The following is a 24,039-nucleotide window of genomic DNA, read 5'->3' as shown; positions in this document are numbered from 1 at the left end:
TTTAGCCATTGTCCAAACCAGTGTGAGACCCTAGATTCCTACACTTCTGCCATCATAGCATGCTCTTACTTATGGATGGGGGAGAAATTTGATTCAGTGCACATTTAAAGGCAAACCTACATAATTTGCACTTTCCAAAACAATATGAGAACTGAAACACAGTTATCCTTCAAAATTCAACATTCTCTGAAGTTTGCAGTACAGTTCTCCAGTCAAGTAATGTGTACAAAAAGACATATACTAGGGTAAAATGTGCATATAAATGCATATATTACTGAAAATAACATTAAAAATTCATTACATTACGGAAAATCACTTTGCAAACATGTGTGTTAGGGGAAAAATTGCACTAAAACGCTGATAAATTTTCATGAGGCCTTTTCTTTTAAAAAAAATCACATCTGAAGTGGAAATGTGGAGAACTAAACTAAAGAAAGGAACAATGAAAAACTGAGACAAAGCAAAAATTAACAGATTTCCCTGTCCCTAGTCTTACTGTAAAAATCAGTCCTGGTACAGATAACTTTTTACCCAATACAGGCCTCCAGAATCTGGTGCTGTATTAGATGGTTATGTGTAATTTTTCTTGGTTGGACCGGGTAACTAATAATACACATACTGAAGCTCACATCTTCACAGGAATGAAAAGCACATGTGCACCATTCAAATGATATGGCCACATTACTGGAGAATATCATGTGGATGAAATATAGCTGTTTCTTCCATTTAACTCTGGACAAACCCTATTCACATGTTGCTATTGTTTGCTGTTGTTGTTGTTATCAGCTGACTTATATACTGCTTATATGCCAAAATATATTCTAAGCAGTTTAAATGGTGTTAATGGTAGAAAGGAGTTTCTTACGTCAGTTATCACTTGCGTCAGCACCCTAGGAAACATGGGAAGTCAGACCTATCCCTAGCTTCCACATATGCACGTATATACATACATACACAAATTATGGAATAATGTTTGTGATGAGGTGCGCCTGGCGCCAACACTGTTATCTCTTCGGCGCCAGGTCAAGACTTTCCTCTTCTCCCAGGCATTTTAGCATGTGTTTTAAATTGTTTTTAAAAGATGTGTTTTTAAATTTGTATATTTGTTTTTAATGTTTTTCATTATTGTAAACCGCCCAGAGAGCTTTGGCTATGGGGTGGTATATAAATACAATAAATAAATAAATAAATATGTGCGTTGGTGAATCAGGTATGTAGTTTAGCATTTCCTGATCTTGATCTGCACCAGTGGCATCTGAAGCCAAGAGAGAGTCACACCACCATCTTATCCTCTTAATCAGGAGATGGAAAATATATCTGGAGAGAAAGAAAGGAATTTGGCAGCTGTTATTCAGGCTGTGGTAACTCACAGGCTTGACTACTATAATCTCCTGTATAAGGATCTGCCCTCAGAACATGGCAGCCCATCTTTAAGCAGGCATGGAGCATCATGAACATGTCACATTTATTTCAGGTGAATTGAACTGACTATCTGTTAGCTTTTGAGTACAATTCACAATGGTTGTTATAATTTTTAATGCCCTCAAAGGCCTGGATATAGATTAGTATATGTTACAGAGCAGCTCTTCCCATTTGAAAGACATAAGGATAAAATAGAGAGGGGGAGATCTATGTGCACCATCTTGTGCTACTTGGATGATGATGATGATGATGATGATGATGATGATGATGATGACAACAACCTCCTTGACCATTGAGCTCATCAAGGGAGCTCCATGAAATAACACTGGCAAGAGCAAAGAGCAAGGCCTTTACAGAAGGTGGCCCATTTCTCTGGAATTCTCTTCAGACTCTCCAGCTGTGTGGCTACAGGCAGAAGAAGGTTTGCCCCATGGCCAGAATGGGCATGAGGCAAGGCAAGATTGGGCCTGCCTTGCCTCAAAAAGTGGGAAATGCATGGCACAGTTATAGATCCAGCTTTAATCATTGGTTTAGTATTATTTCAGTATTGTCAAAGGAAAGCATGGGCTTGACCCTCTACTCCTTCCAGTCCTCTTTTAGCCAGTTGCTTCCTTCATCTACTGCTATGAACTAATCATATAGTTTCATTATTTTCTGAGAAATTCCCTGAGACATTCCTTTTTCAGACACCCCCCCACAACAACATTTGGAGAATTCTGCCCTCCCTGGAGAATGTTTGCCCTCCCTCCAATTTTCCTAACTGCAAATACAGTGGAGAACTTTGGGAGGCCATTTTCAATCAACCCTAGGACATCTCTTTCTGGGCATGCTACAGTACAGGGAAGAATCATGGGCTCAGTAGCAGGGCATCTCCTTTGCATCCAAAAGGTCCCAAGTTTAGTCGCTAGCGTCTCCAGGTAGGGCTGAGAGAGAATCCTGCCTGAAGCTGCCAGCAATACAGACAATACTGAGCAAGAAAGGCTAATGGTCTCACTCAGAAGTAGTAGTAATAGTGATAGTGATAGTAGTAATAGTAGTAGTAGCAGTAGTAGTATTTTCCAAAAAATTCAATATTGCCAACATTAAGAAACTTTAAAAGAGCCAGTGTGGCAAAGTGGTTAGAGTGTTGGACTATGATCTGGAGGACCAAGGTTCAAATCCCCACTCAGCCATGAAGCTCACTGGGTGACCGTGGGCCAGTCACAGGGTTGTTGTGATGAGAGAATGGAAAGAGGGGAAGAAACATGTACACCACCTTGAGCTCCTTGGAGGAAAGAGGAGTTACAAATTCAATAATAAATAAATAAAATTAAAAATATCATGGTGGTGAACAATATAAAATCACCAATAAAACATTCATAAAACAAAAAAGAAAATGCATCACAAATCAGTAGATCACATTAATACAGCAGCACAACTGGATCACCCCACAAGGAAAGCCTACGTTCCTAGAGGTTCAAGAGACTGTAATGAGCATCCTTCTCCAAACTTTGCTGCTGACTTGCATCACTTTCTCACCCATTATGGTTAAAAGGAAGAACTGGAAAGATAAGTGACAAAGCACCATCTTTGAAGTGCTATGTAGGATGCTGCACTGTTGTTTCCTTTCTTTCTGTGTCTTACATAGAGAGAAAAGGTACAGCTCAGTGAATACAAAAAGTTCCTAAACAATGAGAACCTTGAGAAATATCACAGTGCCTTTGGAACTTGAACAAGGCAACGCCAAAGAAGGGTGATCTAAGCTAGGGATGGGGAACTTGTGGCCCTCCAAAAGTTGCTGGACTACAACTCACATGATCCCTAACCACTGCCCGTGCTAACTGTGACTGTTGAGAACTGAAGTCCTACAACATCTGGAAGGCCACAGCCATGACCAAACTTTGTCTAAAGCATTGGCCTATAAAAATATGACCTCAAATTACCAAATGGTGCAAAAAAGTAAAGTAAGGGTTGTGGGGGGCGCAGAATTCTGTGCAGTGTGTAAGCTTTAATGGATTTTCAAAACTTGTCATGCTATTGTTGACCTTAGGTCAATTGTTCTGTTAATGAACCTGCAGAAGCTCTGAACTCTTATAAGGCACTCTGATTTGAAATAATAACAACATATCATCATTGTGCACCATAATTGTACATGGTGCTTTACAGTGCAACATAAGCAACAGAGATAAGTCCCTGTCCCAAGGATCTGGCAAATGACAAATCTTACAATGATTGCATACAACTGGTTGGGAGAATGAGGGCCAAGAACTATAGGGAATGAGTAAATGCAAATGCAGTTGCAGTTGCACCTATATTTAGGCATAGTTCGAATACAGAGTGAAGCTGAAGGGGTTAAGCCAAAGGCTTCACAGAACAGAGAGGTTTTGAAAGGGAGTTTGAAAGAATATATCACCAGGTCAGAATTCAGAAACTGTATCTCTTAAATTGCCAATAACATTGCATTAGCTTCATACAGATAGATCTTTGGTGACATCTAGTGGCTATTCAGTATTTATTTGTAGGCCTGTTCAGATTTTAATGGATCAAGTATCAGGTATAGAAACTGTGTGGGGTTATGTACAACAATGTTCTGCTTTTGTATCCATTATTAATCAAGGATTCATCACCCCATATTTTATGTGAGTGTCAAGAAGCGTTGGCAGTCACCATGCTGCTTGGCTGGCCACTTCAGACCTATTTCTCTGTCTGCTTTTGCATTGTTGCATAATTGTACAAAGTGACATTAATAAACCCCATAAAATACACTGGATCTCAGCCATAGCTTTAGCTATGGATTTATGCTCCCTCTTCTCTACAGACTTTTCATAAGTAACTTTTCATAAGTACCTTTTCATAAAATCAATCCCAAATTGAGAATCCCTTCACACAATTTAGTAGCTATCCACCAAACTGATGTAGTAACTATGGATTAATTAAAATAGCTTCAGCTGGTTTTCAGGTCTTTATTAACTGAACTTTCCCTGGTTATGTACTTTTCAGGACTATATCTCCTTATGCAAAAGCTGGAGTTGCAAGAAAGTTGATGGTATGAGGATGTGATGCAAGGCATTTATAATAGCTATTGCTGATGCTGTTCATTCATACTATGGTTGCATACTTTCATTGTCAACTGATGAAAAAGGTTTGCATCTTTGACACATCATTTTGTAACATAAAATGTTACTGGCTGGGAACAAAAAGGTTTTGAGATTTAAAAAATGGACTAATCCGAACTGTAAGAGAATTTAACTGGTGCCACTGTGCTCTACCTTCCAATAAGTAGATTATATGAACTTGTGTTCCATGTTCTCTGGCAACTGAATCTTCTACATCTTTTAATAACTGTTAGTGACAATTGACCCTTTTAATTGCTCCCTGCTGCTTCTATTTGGTTTGTTTTGGTTTCTGGGCCTCACTTGTTTTTATCAATTTTTTTAAAAATTGATTGGTTGATCAATTGGTTTGCATACTTTTTGCAGGTTAGTATGCATTTTATTTTCTTGACAGTCCGTAATGGAAGCCATCATGATGCTCTTATATAAAAGGCAGGATCTAAACCATCTAGATAAATAAATCTTGTATATTGAATGCTACGTGAAAAAATGTCAATAACCATAATGATCATAGACTTGCAACAGAATAACCAGGTTGAATTTGATTTTGAAAAAGTAATCTGTTTCAGTATGTTAAAGTAATTGTTACACTTTTTAAAAAATCTATTATGCAATATTGCAGGAATAATTGTGGGGGAGGTGTGTGTTTGAAACAAATTGTCATCTTAGAGTAGCCAACATTCAAATTTAACTTACTACAACAATAATTGTTCAACATATGCTTCCAATTGTACTTTTGAATAAATTGTGTCAAATACCTTTGCTCTGGTCCAACAGGCCACACACACAGTAGTGCGGGCTACATGTGCAGAGTATTTCTTTAATGATCAGCTGTTTTGTGGGAAAGGTACTGGGAAAGGTAGAACGAAGGGATCTGAATCTAGACACATACCTAACCTCCCCTTTCGAAGAACTAATAACTAATTCCCTCTTGAACATTAAGATTTCAGGGCATTTCCAGGCTGTTGCTAGATTCTGGTAGGATTCAACAACACACTGTCCAATAAAGGTTGTGCCATTAAAATTGGTTTGGAGCTCTTGCACAACAAACCCACTTCCCCAAATGATCAGACTTTTTGCAATATAAAAAGTAACAAGAAAATGCACAGCAAACAAATCTGAATAAATTATCAATAAGTAGCTGACCTCATCTAATTTCCCCACAAACAAATCAATGCCCAATAAACAGAACATCTGGAAGCAATCTAAGTATACTGTTGCCAACTAAGTAGGGATACACATGCAGAAGCCTGCATATACCCTCTGAATCTGTGAAGGTGCTTAATTATTGCAACAGATAAATCAGAAACTGAAGTGAATTCTGGAGTTCTGTCATGTCACCCCAGGGTAACTAGTCATGCAAATAGGTCATTTTATCCTCCTCCAAAGGTATACAGCAATGTGGCCAACTGTTTCCCTGGATGATGTCAAAATAGAAAAAACTTTTAAGTAGACCTGGTGGTAAACCATTGGAGAAGATCTCAGCATCCCATGGAGGAGCATGGACTCATTTCCACTGACTTACACTGACCACCCAACCACAAGCACATTGATTGCTTTCTACATGCACATTTGATTAGTACCGTTCCATAAACATATGAACATATACAATGTTTTAATTCTACCTTCAAATAAGCCATAAAAATTAATCATTAATGGGATTAATGGGAAGATGTATAAACACTGCACAAGTAAATCAGGATGAATGCTCATTGTCATATAACCTCCCCACGAACAAATCAGAACAAATGCTCAAGGAATACCAGAATAGTCTAACTACCGCATAAGCTTTGTGCCAGCAAATCAGGCCCCATTGCCCCGTTGTGCTGCACAGATTCTTTCCTGAGGGAGATTGTTGTGTTTGGCACTTCAGGAGTCTCCCCTGTGGTTGGTAGAAGAAATATAGAAAATCCAAAGCCTAGATAAAGACTGTTGTGCCATCAAGGCCTTTATTTATTTCGATCTTACCAGTCCTGAGCTTTAACAGACTGCTAAAGTAGATCTGACTATCTTACAAGCTGAACAAATATGACTTTATATTTTTGATATTTCTCTAAGTTTTCCTCTTTCCCTCCAACTCCCCTCTCCTTTTGCTTCATATTTCCTTAAATTGTAAGCCTGGAGGCGGGGACCTACTGTTTCCATTTTTGTACAGCGCTTGGTGCAAATAGATGTTTTTATATATATACCGCTGATGGTTATGATGATATAGTCATTCCTTTGCTGTGATAGAAAACTGCTTTCACTTTGAAAGTCCACCACTACTATTTTAATATCCTGTCAGCTTTGCAATACAGGGTCAAGAGGGGGCCATCATTTCATTTTGCAGGGCAAGAGGTGCCACTATAAACTGCTATACTGCTGGAATGTATTGTAGATTATAATGAGCTGACTAGGAATTACACTGTTCCCATCTTGAGGTGAGAAAATGCATTTTGTTTTAAAGTACAAGTTGTATGCCTAACCTGACTCCCTGTTCCCTTTTGGGGATGTGATGGGAGATAACATCACTTACCCTCCAGATTGTGAACGTGCTAAAGAGAAGTCACCCAAATTCGACAAAGTTATGGAATTCATGTAAGGGATTAGTTACAGTTATGGAAAATTTTACCAGTTTAAAATTTTGAGCTCTGGCACTGGTTGTTGTAAGCAAGAGGCTTATGGTTCTTACAAAGTACCTTTGTATGGTACAAAGAGAAGCCAACTGATGTCTGAAAAGATCTGAGGCAATGAACAAGTTTGTCAGCATCAGGAGGGGATATTGCAAAACCAAAAACCAAACTGAATGCTTCTTGTAACTTATCTTCTGTTACAATCCAGACATAGCTTTCAGAATCAGGGTGTATGTTAGTGTTGTATCTTGATGGGGCAAGGGGATGATTTTAGGTTAACATTCAAATAACAGAATATATGCAACAAGAATTAGAAACAAGAATATTCCTCCATATTAGATTCTCCAGACTGTCATTGTCCTTGGACAATGGAGTCTTCTCCTGGTTCACAGAAAATGAAACAAGCCTTAATCCTCACCCTGAAGCAGAGCAAGCTTCCAAAGCCTGTTTTTCACTGGTGAAGGACTTCAACTATGAGCAAGCATGAACCTCTTACAGAGTGCAAGGTGAGCCTGTTCTGTTCATTCTCAGTTTATGCTATGTAAGCTGATGTAGTGCAGTGACAAAACACTTGTTTGCGTTACACTGAACACAGGTCCACACTGTCTCTACACATCGACAAGTGTTTCTGTAAAAATATACCACTTGTTGATTTGTATAGCTCAGTTATTGTGTACCCAGGTCCACAAACTGTACACTTGTTGAGTGTTACATGTGAACCATGGATGGGTCATCGCACAGGGGCAGAGCATCTGCTTTGCACGCAGAAGGTCCCAGGTTCAATCCCCAGCAGCTCTAGGTAGGGCTAGGAGAGACTCCCTGTTTGAAAGCCTAGAGAGCTACTGGCAGTCACTGTAGAAAGTGCTGAGCTGTACAAACCAGTGGGTCTGACTCAGTATAAGGTGACTTCCTATGTTCCTAATTATTGTACGAGTATACAGATCAACTGTCGTGTACACAGATACACAGTTAGTACTCTCACTAAATATAACATGTGAATACCTCTTAAGAGACTGAGCTATGAATCATGAAGTCCTCCGTTCAAAGCTCACCTCTGCTGTGAAGTCACTAAGTGCCTAAGGCAAACCACTTTGTCTCCGCTTCAGTTTCCCCATCTGCAATATGGGAGATAATGCATGTGGACTACTTCAAACATTTGAAAAAGTTGGACAAGTGTTAAGTATTATTATGTCAAGTCTATAAGTTCTGTATTAATGGGACATAAGGGATTATTTTCTATTTCAAATATTTTCCACTACGAAATTAATACAGATCTATTCAGTTCATACAAATGAAATGGATACAAGTTATGCTTGCATATATTCAACAGCCCTGTTAAGATGGAAGTGTAGTGCTTGGCTCATTTGGGTTTGAGAAGCTGAAGTACCAGGCCCATGTCTGCCCATGGCTATTTATAACACCTTAAGCTTAGGTCATCAGTACACCTGTAATTCTGAGTAGCCATTATCAAGGAATCTAGATTTTTATGCTACATTAAAATCCAAATATTGCAACGACAAAATCTACATTCTTCAATCAGAGTAATGTTCTCCAAATTTGCATAAATGTATTATGTATGTATAAAGTTAATTTATTTTACTTTCTGAACCTAGGTTTTGCAGGATGGGAATTATTGTTTATCTCTGGGTAGGAAAATTATCACATGTGAAATGGCTCTAAGATAAAACAGCTCATGTTCCACAAAGCTTATGAATGCCACAGACAGAGAGGCTGATGGTTAGACTTGAATACTTAACTCTGTTTTTATAGATTAGTTATATATCATTTTTAATGCGCAAAGGATTTTACAATTGTGTTCATTCATGCATGTCTTCTGTGAGATAGGTTGTTCTAACGCCCATTTTACAGATAGGAAACGGAGACTGGACAACTGCAGTTTGGAAGATAATGAGGGAAGAAACAGCTTTAATGAACATTCACACCGTTTCATTCCACCCACCTTCAAAAAAAATCAACAAGACAGTCGTGTAGAATGAAGGGCTACATAATTTATTGCCAACATATTTCACCAATATTTCTTCATCAGAGAAAAAGATGTTACAATTACATCAAGAAAGTTGGAATAAGCTTATCTCTAATACTCAAGATGCTGGCCTTGAGTCAACATGGTTGCTGCTATCACCTCTGTGATCGCTCCAATGCCAGTTTGAATATTTGTGAAGACTTCTGAAAGATAGGAAGCTGCCTTGCACAAATTCAGAACACTGGCCCATCTAGCTCATGGTGGCTTCCAGTAGCTCTCCAGGGATTCAGGCAGAAGCTTTTCTTAGCCCTACTTGGAGATGCCAGGGATTGACCCTGGGACCTTCTGCATGCAAAGCATGTGCTCTACCACCAAGCTACAAGCCTCCCCCATCTGATTGTTTGGCTCTCCCTGAAAGCATGTTTAGATAATGCACCCACATTATTTCCCTTCTCTTTATGTAAATACTTGAGGGTAGAATATATTCTCACATTAGAATGGGAGTAACTGTGAAGTAAGTGGTAACTGTGGCAGTACAGGAGGGATGGGGAACCTTGGGTTCAGGGGCCAAATGCAGCTCCCTAGCCTCTCCATCTCACCCACAGGACTCTCCCCAGACCACACACCCCTCCCCAGCCACATCTCTTCCCAGGTCACTCATTACCCCTGCTTTGCACCTTCCTTTAGTGCTTTTTGCCTGGATGGAATGTGTCCTTGAACTCTGAAAACTTGCTTGCTTGGATGGATGGATGGATGGATGGATGGATGGATGGATGGATGGATGGATGGATGGATGGATGGATGGATGGATGGATGGATGGATGGATGGATGGATGGAGAGAGGAGTCTGTGAGTGTATATAAAACCCAGCCTACTGTACAAAGGTAAAAATCACATTTGTTGCTCTGCCCATGTTTACTTCTGGCCCCAGACACCACTGGCATGTGACCCGCAGAAGGTTGCCTAGAAATATGTATGTGGGCTGAAAATTATTCCACATACCTGCAGTACAGGGATATATGAAGTGGGTAGGACACTTAAGTAGAACTTCATTTCTAAGTATGTTTCACCAAGGCTGTTGTAATAAGAATGGACTGACATGATCTTTTCTCATTACTTAACAGATCTCAGGATGTGGTAACAGATGTAAAGGGAAACTGCACAGTGGTGACTGAGTTCGTTCTTCTAGGATTCTCAGAAGGTCCAGAACAGCAGCTTCCCCTGTTTGTGGTGTTCCTCATAATCTACATCATTACCCTAATGGGAAATCTGGGGATGATCCAGTTGATCAGGGTCAGCACCCGGCTTCACACTCCCATGTACTTTTTCCTGGGCAACTTGTCTGTTGTTGATATCTGTTACTCATCAGTCATCACCCCAAGGATGCTGATGAACCTTCTAGCAGATGGCAAATCAATTTCCTTCAATGCATGCTTTGCTCAGCTCTACTTTTTTGTTGCCTGGGTGTGTACTGAGTGTTTCATGCTGGCCACAATGGCATATGACCGTTACATGGCTATCTGTAGCCCATTGCTCTATTCAGCTGTTATGTCACAGAGCATCTGCATCTCATTGGTTGCTGGTTGCTGTTTTATTGCCTTCACAAATGCCATGATAACCGTATGTTTTATAAGCAGATTGCAATACTGTGGATCTAACGTCATCAGGCATTTCTTTTGTGACACTCCTCCCCTATTAGCACTGTCCTCTGATAGCTATGTCACTGAAATGATCATTTCCTTTCTCGCTGGTCTGACCACCATTGGATCCTTATTTATCATTCTCTTTTCTTACCTGTTCATTCTGTCTGCTATCCTGAAGATCCGTTCCGCTCAAGGCAGACAGAAGGCCTTTTCCACTTGCACGTCTCACCTTACAGCAGTCACAATCTTCTTCGGGACTCTGATATTTACATATCTGCGACCCAATACAAGCTACTCATTGGGTCGGGACCAAGTGGCTTCTGTGTTCTACACAGTGGTGGTCCCGATGCTGAATCCCCTGATCTACAGCTTAAGAAACAAGGAAGTGAAGGAGGCCTTCAGGCAATCAATGAGAATAAAGCTATTTTAGTAATGAATGGAAAAGCTATTTAGGGCAATACCTTTATTAAGCCAATGAAAATATCACAGAATGGTGTGCAAGTTGTTGAGCATGCACACACCCTGACCTCTTCACCAAATGGGATGTTAAAAAACACAAGCTTGCACATTATTTTGTGATAATTTGGTTGACCTTATAAAGGTATTGCCCTAATATGGACTTTGGTGTTTTTTTCTTATGGGCCAACATGGCTACTTTTGCTCTGGGTTAAAAAGAAATGTAGTAATTTTCAAATAGTAATAATCATTTAACAAAATAATTATAAAACAAAAAAAATGGAACAACCACAACAAACCTATATACTCTACAATCCTCCCCATGTGGGCACCAGTTTAAATATACAGAGACCTTGTACATGGGTCTCAAAAGGCTAATATATGCATGGCAAAACACATCTGTTACCTCCATGGAGCTGTCCTTACTGAAATGACTATGGCAGCTTTAGACATTTGATTCTATTCTTTTAGGCCTCAATTAAGGCTACAGTCTTTTCTCTTACCACAGGTATTAGCACAGCTAAAGCAATTGTGTTACCATCACTTATTAGAACACATTTGAATGATCACTATGCTTACCTTGTATAAGTTTTAGCTTCGCATAAAATGCCACAAAGATTAATTTGATGGCCTTTTGGTCCCTCTGGTTGCATTTGTTTCTCTATGTATGTGTGTGTACCAGCTGACACTAACATTTCCTGCCTCTGATGGTTCTGCCCACAATCAATCTCATAGTCTTTAAGGTGCAAGAAAACCTTTTTGTGGCTTTAGCTGCTAACATGGCTCCTCCCTTGAGAAATTTTCATGCATGCATACATGCATGCACTCCATTTATAGACCACCCCTCATTGATTAAGATTGCAGAGCAGTTCACTCTATAGCAATAAAACAATAAAATACATGTTAATACTGAAGACAATCTCTAAAACACCAAAATAAGTTTAAAAAACAAAACAAATTTGAACTCATCATAACAATACAGCAGCAGCCCAAACAATGCACAGTAGAAAATATCGACCTGACCCAAAGATCTGGGGGATATACGTGTCTTGAGCTGATGGTGAAAATTCCACTTAATAAGAAATTGCTGTATTTGACCAAATGAGTTCAGAGTGAGGGACCCTTTAAATACTACCAGCATGGTTAATATTTTCAATTTAAATTACCACTTCTTCAATTTAAATTATCCAGCTGTGCAGTAGATGCTGGTCTTTCAGGGCAAATGGGACATTGCCCCATTTTTATTTTTATTTATTTATTTATTTCATTTTTAAACCGCCCATAGAGAGTAGCTCTCTGGGCGGTGTACAAAAGATTAAAATACAGAAATACAAAATATCAACCTGTCTGCCCTCAGGCAGCCCCCACCTGCCTGCCTTCTTACTTACAACCAGTCCAGGGGGTAGCTCTGTCTGTTACTGGCTCAGAATCCACCTTGTGTTGGTCTCCCTGCCTTCTGCCCCACCAGACCCAATGGACACTAGCCGCTACTGCAACTGTATGATCCCTACTCAGGTGCTCCCTTCATGTGCAATCAGAGTTCCAGATCACATGGGGAGCCTCTTCTTTACAGATATTATCTCCCACAGCACATGGGGATGGCAGGGACACAGTGACATGGGTGAGATCAGCAGATGTAGCCCACACACACACACATACACACAAATTTGAAGAGAATACCCAAACAGAGCTTTGGCAGTATCAATTATACAGGACTAGACCACAGAATTGGCACCCCACTATGGGGGGCGTTGTTGGTGTTAATTGGGCTTTGAAATTCACATATTTGAATTTTGTGATGTAGTTTACCAACCAAATGATGTTTACAAAAATGCATATATTAATGGAAAGTGTGCATAAAAATGAATACTGTATATGCCTGAAAACAGCATGCAAAAATGCATTATATGATGAGAAATTGCTTGCAAAAATATGTACATTAGTCAAAATTGCCTACAAAAATGGGTTTATTATGAGAAATTTGCACTAAAATGCTGAAGAATTCTCATGAGGATTTTTTTTTAAAAAAAATAACAAATTACTACAGAAATGTGGAAAACTGAATTTAAGATTGGAAAAATGAGAAACCGAGAAGACAAAAGCGGACAGCTCTTTCCATCTCTACTAAGGACACAAGTTGTGTATCTGTGTAACTGAGTTATACTTTTTTTGCAAATCCTATCATCCACCTGCACCGGCCACTTTGCATGTGAATAGGGCAGAGATGTGCATTAAAAAATAGACTGCTGCAATCACATCTAGTTTGATCCCGAGTACAGCACATCAGTAGAGCTCATGTAAGGATAGCTCAAAGGACAATCAAGTCCCAAAGCACCCAAGGCAATATAGAAATACTCCAGCACCAGCTAGTTGAAAGCCCTTTCAAAGCTGCCTTTGCAGTCTGCAGCCTGGAAATATTGCAAGGACTTTTTAAGACACATGGAAAATTGGTCTCTTAATTGTTAGGAGACTAAGACTAATCCTGTGCGCACTTACTTGGGAGTAAGCCCCCGCAGCCACTGCCTTTGAACATAATGAGAGTAAATATGCATAGAACCAGGCTGTGCATGCTATTTTATTAAGAGACACCAGAGTCCATACACTCTGCAGCTTAATTGGTCCTGTTTGCGTAACTGGTGAAGTAATTTTAATTTTTTAAAAAATGATGGAGGACAGAAGAGAATGCCATGACAACCTTAGCGGCAATAGAAATCAGGATTTATTTTTTTATTCCATATAATATTCTGAATAGTATCATTCAATGCTGAAAGATCTTTTCATTCTTCAGGGAAGCAGAAGAGCCAGCCCCTGCTGAGCCACATGAAGCATAGTAAGTCTGACTCATCTGTACAGTTTCTTGGTGCATCATGGAGACAAAGGCTTGAGGTTTAAATTGCTTTTGAAACACTCAAAACAAACAAATACCAAATACATACTAATTAAAATGGGAGGAGAAAATTGTGGCAAATGTTACTGCCAAACTCATTTAAAGACCTAAAGGAAGGAAGGGAAGAAAGAAAGAAATGTTTTTTATTGCTCTGCTGAAAGGACCAAGAGATGGTTCTGATAGGCCTTAGAGGAAAGAGAACTTCACAGTGGAGAAGCCACTATGAAAGGTACCTTAGAGATCAATCTAACCTCTGGTGGTGGTGGCACCTTCAAAAATGGTCATTGCTGCATCTCATTGTACAGAGAGATGCATATGGGGAAGCCTTCCTTAACGTTCCATCCCTGGAAACTACACAGTTGGTGGTGACATGCAGGTGGACCTTCTCTGTGGTGGCACCCAGTTCTTGAACTCTTCCCCTTGAAATTTGGTTGATACCCACACTGCTACCCTTTAGACTCCAAGTGAAATCCTGACTGTCTGTTCAGATCTTGAGCAATAATGCTACTGTTTCTGATATTTCTGTTGGTGATCTGGTAAGTATTTGTAACGTGGTTCTAAATTAAGAGTTGTTGTTTTATTGATTTTATTGTAAACTGCCCATAGATTTTTGGATGTAAAAATGAAAGGCAGTAATAAATAAATTAATAAATGTAGGAGAAGGCGGTCCTTCTGATATCTCAATCCTGGGCATCTAGGACTTTAACAGTTAACACCAGCACCTTTATTTTAGACCAGAAATAAACTGACAACCAGTTAAGTTCTTGCAATGTTGAGGTTATATACGACAAATACCATCCAATAGTCTCGCTGCTATATTCTGGACCAGATGTAGTTTCCAAACTGTTTTCAAGGTCAGTCCCCCATATAGCACATTTTAGTAGTCCAATTGAGAGGCTACCAGAGTGTGTATCATAGCAAAGTCCCATTTTTTCCATGAAGGGATACAGCTGATGTCTTGGTCAAAACTAAGAAAAGGCACTCCTGGCCACAGCCTCCATCTGAGATCCAAGAGTACTCTCTAACTGTAAAACTGATTTTTTTTTTGGAGGGGGGGAATGGGTCCATCCAGGAGAAATAGTCACCATTTCTCCAATCAAAGGAACACCATCAAAATCAACACCATGGTGCCCGAATTGGATTCCAGGGTTTTTTACTAGCGTACTGATGGCACCCACCTCCAAAAACCCAGATAATCTCTTCCAGATGTTTCATACAGATGTTTAAAACCATGGAAGATAAGATGGATCCCTGTGCAATCTTACAGGGTCATTTCTGAGGGAAAGAGCTGTAAACTCCCAATGAGGTAGGAGCAGTGCTGCTAACTGGTATCTCTTATTCCAGAAAATTGAGAAGTTGTGAGGGACCACAGGTTCTTTGGCCTTGCGTTACTTCCAAACCACATGATTTACCTAGAAGAAAACATAAGAAGCTTCCTTATTTTACATCAGACCATTGGTACATCTAGCTCAGTATTGTTTACACTGACTGGCAAAATCTCTCTGGGGTTTCAGGCAGCAGACATTCCCAGCCCTACCTGGAGATGCTGGGGATCGAAACTGGGACTTTTTTTTGCACAGAATGGTTTTTTGCCCTTCCCCTAAAAACTTGAGTGAATGTATCAAATATGGCTGAGCGGTCCAGGAAAATCAAAAGATTCATACTCTCAGTGTCTCTTTCCCAAGAAAAACCATCAACCAAGGCAATCAGTCCTGAACATTGGCTGGCTATAGATAACCCATTTCTTCTAGGAGCGATTAGATAAAGAGAAGAGAACCAACGTGAGAAAACCCAAGTTTTGCATAATATGCAAATACTTCCTTTTTAGAATTTTAGTGAACATTTGGAGGGGGGAATCAGGGTTGGAGTTCTATCACTACACCATGAGTTTATCTGCATATCAGAACAGATATGTAACAGTGTAGCCTCTGTACACATGATCAGGGATTTTGCTTTTTGCAGGATTTCTGATCATATGAAGACAGCCTGCACACATACAGGTTGTCCACATATGAGCTCTCTTCAGCTGCATAAATGTTTGGAGCAGAGACAAGTGGTGTGATTCTGATCCCCCACCCCCTCACACACACATAGGTTCACTGAATGCCCAAAAAGTGTGGACTATATTCAGAAAAGATTGCTCTAGGGTGAGGTTACACAATCATTGCATGTATTGTTAATTTTCAGTAAAAGCAATTCTGCGGTTAACTCTCCATTTCACCAAAAGCACAACCAACCAGAGATTCCTCACCTCCTTGTAACAGTTCCCTGTCAAAATGACTGTAAAATCCTCTTTAATGGCCTGACTTGAAAAATACTCAATAGTATGAAACGGTAATTCAATTAACGGATTCGTTTTATGTTCTTTTTTGTCTTGGTTTTGTACCAGAGAGAATTACAAGGAACACTGAGGCATGCCTCCTTAGCACTACAGCAGCAGTCAGAGGATTTCAACTAACCATGCTTGGATCACGTCCAGGACATCTGTTATAATGCTAACTGAAAATACATGTAACAACACTGCTTTCTGTGACACCAAACTACAGAGGCAAACATCTCTTACTATTTTCAGGTGGGTATGTTTCAAGGCTCACCTGGCACTAGAAGGTCATAGAGATTGCCTTTCCCAGCATCTGGACGAGTGAAATGACTTACAGAGAGAGATCCCTGTATGTGGGTGGGAGGGGGATTCGTATAACCACTACCTATGCCTACAATGGATTGCCTGGCTCGTTCCTTCCTCTCCCCATTAAGCCAGATTTGCCAATGGATGATGCAAAAATGGAAGAAATGAGAGGGGCCAAGAATATGGCCGCTATGAGCATACAACAGAGACTTGAACTAATCACCGATGGACCAATAACAAAATATTGCCATATATCCATAATAAGTCTCCTTTATACCAGTGGTTCCTCAACTTTTTTCACATGGATCGCTTGAAAATTGCTGAGGGTCTTGGTGGACCACTTAGTGATTTTTCTGCCTGTTGTAGCAATTGTAATGGGTTGTGCTAGATGCTGTATGATTTTTCAATTGTAATGTTATTGCTTCTTTTTTCTTATATTGTATTTTATTGTATTACAATTTGCATTCCATAGAAATCAAACTGTAATACAATGAAATACAATATATGAAATAAAAAGCAATTAAAAAGACAATTACCAAATCAATATTAATATTAAATGTGGACATGCCACGGAGCACCTGAATGAAGCTCATAAAGCACTGGTAGTTCTTGGACCACAGTTTGGGAACCTCTGCTCTGCACCAAAGAGAGGAGAAGAAGCATTTGTGACAGAGGAGTATATGACATTTCCATACCTCAAGATGGATGCCTGCCTTCCTCCCCCCCATTCATACATGATGTGACTTTTTCAGTCCTTTTATGATGGTGAAATGGAAATGGACTGCCTTCAAGTCAATTCCGACTTATGGCAACCCTATGAATAGGGTTTTCATGGTAAGCAGTATTCAGAGGGGGTTTACCATTGCCTCCCTCTGAGGCTGAGAGGCAGTGACGGGCCCAAGGTCACCCAGTGAGCTTCATGGCTTTGTGGGGATTCAAACCCTGGTCTCCCAGGTCTTGTCCAACACCACACTGGCTCTCTTTATGATGGTAAATAGTATCATTTAATATTTGTGATTTCATATGTTCAAAGCATGGATCAATATGTATTTGAACATTAAATTTTTTTAAAAATATAGCTAAGCCTGTGAGCTGGACATTAAACAGTTTACTAGAAAAGCATGAACATGGCTTCTTGCTACGAGGGACTGAAAAAGCCACCTTGTAGTAAAAAAGAAAAGAAACATTTTGGTCATTCCAATGTAAGTCATTAAGGTGCCATGAGATTCTTTGTGGTTTTTGCACCCTTTAGGAAGCATTATTTATTTTTCAGAATTAATTATCTCCAGGGCTCCAAGTATGACAAAACATAGAAAATGAGTGTGGGAGCTCAAGATGCCCAGAGGCCTGACTACAAGCCCATTACCATGAGGAAAATGGTTGTAGGCTAATTTGCAGATCATGCAAGATTTGTGAAAACTTATTTTGCTATACCTATATATCTGTAGAGGGCATCCATATCTTGTGAGATTTGCTGGAGCCAATCAAAAGGATAAGCTGTGAGCTGCTGGCTCAGGTCCTTCTCTAGTACAGAGTGATTGTGTGTAGGAAATTCAAGGACTTCTAACCTGGGAGATCTGAGAGATGACAGGTTGTGTGCCTCTCACTGTGTCATGATCTCTCTCATTTCAGAGTTCACGCTGCCAGTTTCTGTGCTCAGGCTAGACGAGAAACCAGAAGGCTGTGACAACAGACTGGCAGCTGGGAGGGACCCACAAGGATGACCAATTAATCAGAGATGTTGAGATCTCAGGGACTGTAGGAACCTGCGTTGCTGATAGCATTTGTTGGCACCGAAACATCTTGGTAAAAAGGTTAGGCCTCTGGTCTTCAGAGCGTGTAGAAGAACTGGCCTTAGATCCTGAGAACAAAGAACAATGTCTGGAGGACATTTCTTCACTTCTGGATGATCACTATGTCATATTGCTATATCTGGCTACATTACAAGGCCGACATTGTAAAAAAGAAGAAGCTTAAAGAGATGGAAGCTATAGACACCAATCAGTCCTCCATTTTTTTCAAAACACACGAGCTTTTATTAGCATTTGGCTTATACTGTCTGGCTCAGACAATGCAGTAACGGGATCTCAATGAAAAAAACTGCAAGCTTAAAGTGATACGGCCATTCCTTTCAGAAATAAAACAGATTTCTTCACTCTCATGACTCATGAGATTGTGTGTATGGGATCCAATCACAGAGAGGACCTGGGAGGTCCAAAGACATTTTGCTGCCTGAAAGCAAAATGCTCCCTCCATTCCTCATACAGAAGCTGACTGGACTGGCCACTGAATCTTTTTTCATTGCCGTCAACAGGACAGAATCCTCCACTGCATCTGAGAGCAGCACCCTATCTTAGGTAGCAGAGGGGCAGCCTAAAAATGGCACACACAGTTCTGTTCTTAAACATTTTGCTGGTGCAAAATGCAGTGGCGAGACTGCTCACTGCGGCAGGGTATTGCCAACATGTCACCCCACTGCTGAAAGAATTGCACTGATTGCCCATTAGCTATCGGGTCAAGTTCAAGGTTCTAATTTTGGTATGCAAAGCCCTATACAGCTTGGGACCAGGATATCTGAAAGACCGTCTTATCCCTTATATACTCACTCAATCAATGCACTCTGCACATGAGAGCCTCCTGCAGATACCATCTTATCAGGAGGTCCATTCTGCACAACATAGGAAATGGACCTTTAGTGTGGCAGCACCTACCATTTGGAATTCCCTCCCCTTAAATATTAGACATGCACTATTTTTGTTATATTTTCAGTGCCTACTGAATACCTTCCTCTTTCAACAAGCCTTTTAAGTTCAGACCTTATCCTACTCTGCGTCTGTGTTAGAATTGCTTTTTAATATGTTTTGAAAACATCTTTTTTAAAAAATGTATGTTTTTAACCTTTTTTAAAGATGTTTTTAATTTTTTTAAAAAAAATGTCTTAAAGATGTTTTGTTTTAATATATTTTAAAGTCTGTTTTTATGATGTTTTAAAGTGTTTTTAGTGCTTTTGTTTGCCACCTTGGGCTCCTACCGGGAGGAAGGACCCAATATAAATCAAATAATAAATAAATAAATAAATAAAAATCATCTATCTGCTACTCCCTGCTGCCCAGCATCTTCCCCCTGAGGTGGTTGGCTCACTTTGCCAAATGGTACGGTTAGCCCTGAAGCAGGGACAGCTGGCAGGGAGGGGCAGCAATGCACACCTTGCCTTCTGTCAGCATCATTGCTGAGCTTACCAGGAAGGAGGGAAGAAGGGAGGGAGCCAGGCAGGGGCATGAGCATGGTGCAGGTGCAGCAACAGGAATGCCAAATTGGCTCTGCTGCTGTGCTTACACCGTACCAATCTCCCACCACCCTCCCAGTAAAAGCAGCAACATGGTGGATGGGAGACCAGGTGCACCCCCCTCCTCCCCACCAGCCGCCCCTGCCCTGGAGAGGACAGGTGACCTCTTGCAACATGCCCAGAGGAAATATGCTGGGGCAATTATTGCCTCCCTTTTTTTTGTATTCAACACACATATTTGGCCTGAACTGAAGGCAGAGGGAAGGAGGGAAGGGAGAGAGAGGAGAGAGAGAGAGATCCTTTTAAAACATAAAGTGATTTTCCACTGCCACAGCCAGGAATTATGTACAAAGTTCTATGAGAACAATCCCCAGAACTGGTGTATAATATGGAAACACCCTCCTGGTAACAATGTAGATGAAGGTAGATTTTATAGGTTGTGTAGGAATTGCTAAACTTTCATTAAACATTGAGGCTACTGGAGGCTTATTTTCTCCTGGAGAAACGAGACGAGGGATTGCTTGAGTTACATCTATGATTCTATTTGTTTATTTTTTTCAGAGAAGGTGGAGCCTGTGGGTAAAAAAAACCTGCCATCAGTCGTCAGCAGCTGCATTGATGTGAAGAGGCAAACACTGACCTTCACTGAATTTCCATCAGAAGACCAACAAGAGCAAGAGAGTGAGATCAAATCCCAGCTGCTCAGCCCAGATTTTAATTGACCCTTCAGCCAGGTCACTGTAGAAATGCCTGAAGGAAACGATAGCACCGTGACTGAATTCATTCTCCGGGGACTAACAGACAGGCCAGAACTCCAAGGTGTTTTATTTGTGATATTCCTGATCCTGTACTTGATCACAGTCGTAGGGAATCTGGGCATGATCACATTAATCAGGATTGACCCCCGACTACACACTCCTATGTACTTCTTCCTCAGCCACTTGGCTTTCCTCGACTTCTCTTACTCCTCAGCCATCACCCCAAAGACACTAATGAACCTATTAGTTGAGAACAAGGCCATCTCCTACAGCGGCTGCGCTGCTCAGATGTATAGCTTCATTGCATTTGGGACTACCGAGTGCTTCCTTCTGGCAGTGATGGCCTATGATCGGTATGTGGCAATCTGTAAGCCCTTGCTCTATTCAGTCATCATGTCCCGCCAGCTTTGCCTGCAGCTCCTAGTCGGCTCTTACATTTGTGGCTTTGTGATTTCAATGATACACACCGGCTGTGCGTTCCGACTGTCCTTCTGTCGTTCCAATGTCATCAATCATTTCTTCTGTGACGTGATCCCCCTCCTCAACATCTCCTGCAGTGACACCAGAGCGAATGAGATCATCCTGTTTGCCTTCTGCATCTTTAACGGGGTCTTCATCACATTGGAGATATGCATTTCTTATCTCTACATTGTCTCCGCCATCTTGAAAATCCACTCCTCCAAAGGCCGGCGCAAAGCCTTCTCCACCTGCACTTCTCACTTGGCTGTTGTCGTGATGTTCTTTGGCACAGCAGTTTTTATGTACATGCGGCCCAGCTCGGACTCCTCGCCAGATGAAGACCGGATTGTGTCAGTGTTTTACACTGTGGTGAATCCCATGCTGAACCCCTTGATCTACAGTCTAAGGAACAAGGAGGTGAAGGATGCCTTGAAAAGGGTGTTAAACAGGAAAAATAGGTTTTCAATAAAGAAAGATAATAAAGAGATTAGAACAACTGCTTAAAATGACCTGACTCCTTTTGGCTAATTCTTTGGCTATTGAAAGAAGTTACTGATACAAGCAGGGTGGATCTATAAGGTTCTTACTCTGACATCTTTAGGCCTTTTTTTTACTTATTTCCTAGAATCAATTCCTTAATAAAGGTAATTCCTGCAAAAGTGTAGCAGAGGATGCTTTTGTGTTAAAATGTGCAGCTGCAGAAGTGACAGCCGATGGTGTGCATACTTTAATTGCTATCACAGTTGCTGGAATTAGCCTCTTGACCTCATTCAGGTCTCCTGCTATTACTGCTCTCCCCTTTTACCTTCCTGCTTCTATTGTTTTTATCAGGCCAAGTAAGAGCTCTTCCAGATGTCACTCTGAGCAACAGCATTATCATGAAACTAGGGCTGTGCCAAAAATTCCTCCAGAGTTTATTTTGATCCTTCCCTGGCAATTAATGAGAAAAGAAATTACGTTTGAAAATTATCAAAGGAAAGAGAAAATTTTAGCAAAGTTCTCATGGGTGTAGTGTGTGGGGTTCCGCTGTGCTAACCTGCCTTCAAGGTGGCCAAGGGGTTTGTGAGTGTTCTTTCAGTCTATAAATCATCTCTTTGGGGATTTGCACTCTGCATCCTTCTTAGGTAGAGAGACAGGGAAGGAAAAAAAAGGGGGGGTGCATTTTAATGAGAAACTACCTGATTCACATTTCTCAAGCCAATACACAAACCAAATCACGTCCGTCCTTCAAAATACTCACTCATCTGAATGTTGCAGTACATTTTTCCAATCAAACAATGTGTTCCAAAAAGGCATATGTTAGGGGAAAGTGTGCATAAAAATACATATATTAGTGAACATAACATACACAAATGCATATGTTTGTGAAAATAACACAAAAATGCATTATATTAGTAAAGATTGCTTGGGAAATGTATATATTAGTCAAAACTGCATACAAAATATTGACCACTTGCTGCAGAAATCTGGAGAACTGAATTGAAGACTGGAAAAATAAGAAATGGAGAGAAACCAAAATGGACAGATTTCTCTCTCCCTACTTGGCTGCTTGTGTGTCCTGAAAGCTCCATGACATCCTCGGAAAAATGGAAAGGCTGCCTATCATGCCCCTGAACGGTGTTCATCTTTTTTTCCCAAGGGAAGTCTTCCTATGAAGAAATCAGAGCTTGGCAAAGTTACTGTTTTGAACTACAACTCCCATCAGCCCAATCCAGTGGCCATGCTGGCTGGGGCTGATGGGAGTTGTAGTTCAAAAAAGTAACTTTGCCAAGCTCTGGAAGAAATCCTATAGAAACTCTACAGTGCCCCAAGAAAGAGGCAGAAAAATGGAAGAAGAGAAGTTTTGAAATATTCAGGGATGGGTTTTAGCACAGCACTACCTCAAACCCAGAAGTGAAATGAGAATCATCTCAAAGTACACTCTGTGACGGACGTTCAGCACTGATTACATTCCCATATTTTCATTAGCTCCACATTGGGGACTGATATTAGGGAGCTGACCATTTGTACTCTTTCTCTGCAGTTCTTTCTGGGCACTCCAAGATCTTCCTGGGTATGACCCCTGGATTTCCTTCCTCCATTCTGATGGATGTCCCTCCAAAGACAGAAGCAAAGATGGAGATCCACCACCACCTGAATTCGCACAATATCCTCATAGTTGCATTATCCTGAGAAGTGGCCTATCAGTCAGCTAATAGCCAGCAGGCAGACATCTTTTTATTCTTTGAGCTCTCCCTTGTCTTCCATTTCCCACACAGGTGCCCTGCCCACAGAATCTACCATTATATTTGGGTGCAAGAATACTGTGTCACTGATTTTGCTAATCCATCAAGAGTAGCAGGATTTGGCATGGGGATAACCCTGAACATATAGGGTTGTGTGGCTAGCAACAGAACATGAACATTGAACAGGGGGTTGGACTTGATGGCCTTATAGGCCCCTTCCAACACTAATATTCTATGATTCTATGGCCCCCTCCTCCCCCATACGTGCTTTAATACACCAGGTCACACCACATCTTGCATCACTGCATCGCCGTATTAGCACATCAGTGTGCATGCCTGCCATCACCCAAGATCCCCACTGCCATCTTAGGTGATGGCAGGCAGGCTCACACAGCACACTGATGTAGCGATGCAAGAGGTGGCACGACCAGGTGTAATTCAGCACGTACTGGCACATGTGTGTGGGTGTGGTGTCGCCTGGGAGACTGGAGCTCTCGCTCCGTGATCCATGCCACCGTCCATATCGCGCCCTACAACCCGATGCTGTCAGGGATCATGGAGCACAGCTCCACCCTTCCAGCCCCAGCCA

The 24,039-nt window shown here is 40.8% G+C and overlaps 3 protein-coding genes across 4 annotated transcripts in view; all 3 read left to right on the top strand.

Moving 5' to 3' along the window:
- The window catches only part of KDM2A (lysine demethylase 2A), a 542,877-nt gene that overhangs the window by 68,163 nt on the left and 450,675 nt on the right, over positions 1-24,039 (top strand). The gene's annotated exons all lie outside the window — the stretch shown is intronic.
- Positions 835-11,183, top strand: LOC133376782 (olfactory receptor 5B12-like). Of its 2 annotated transcripts, XM_061609557.1 has the most exons (3): positions 7,175-7,188; positions 9,630-9,637; positions 10,276-11,183. In XM_061609557.1, the coding sequence occupies exons 1-3, from the start codon at positions 7,175-7,177 to the stop codon at positions 11,181-11,183; spliced, it is 930 nt and encodes a 309-aa protein (XP_061465541.1). The 2 variants fall into 2 exon arrangements, with proteins under 2 accessions (XP_061465540.1, XP_061465541.1); XM_061609556.1 differs by lacking the exons at positions 7,175-7,188; positions 9,630-9,637 and adding an exon at positions 835-846 and having other exon boundaries at positions 10,263-11,183.
- On the top strand, positions 20,755-23,397 carry LOC133377931 (olfactory receptor 5AP2-like). Its single transcript, XM_061612727.1, has 3 exons — positions 20,755-21,683; positions 21,851-21,869; positions 23,269-23,397. The coding sequence occupies exons 1-3, from the start codon at positions 20,755-20,757 to the stop codon at positions 23,395-23,397; spliced, it is 1,077 nt and encodes a 358-aa protein (XP_061468711.1).

This window comes from Rhineura floridana, chromosome 2, assembly GCF_030035675.1.
Source record: "Rhineura floridana isolate rRhiFlo1 chromosome 2, rRhiFlo1.hap2, whole genome shotgun sequence".
In the NCBI taxonomy this organism is placed as follows: domain Eukaryota; kingdom Metazoa; phylum Chordata; class Lepidosauria; order Squamata; family Rhineuridae; genus Rhineura; species Rhineura floridana.
Note: the sequence above shows the minus strand (reverse complement) of the source record. Positions and strands in the feature narration are given on the sequence as shown.

What these genes read in the sequence shown, in the direction of transcription:
- LOC133377931 (XM_061612727.1), top strand. Translation starts at nt 20,755, where the DNA reads ATGCCTGAAGGAAACGATAGCACCGTGACTGAATTCATTCTCCGGGGA.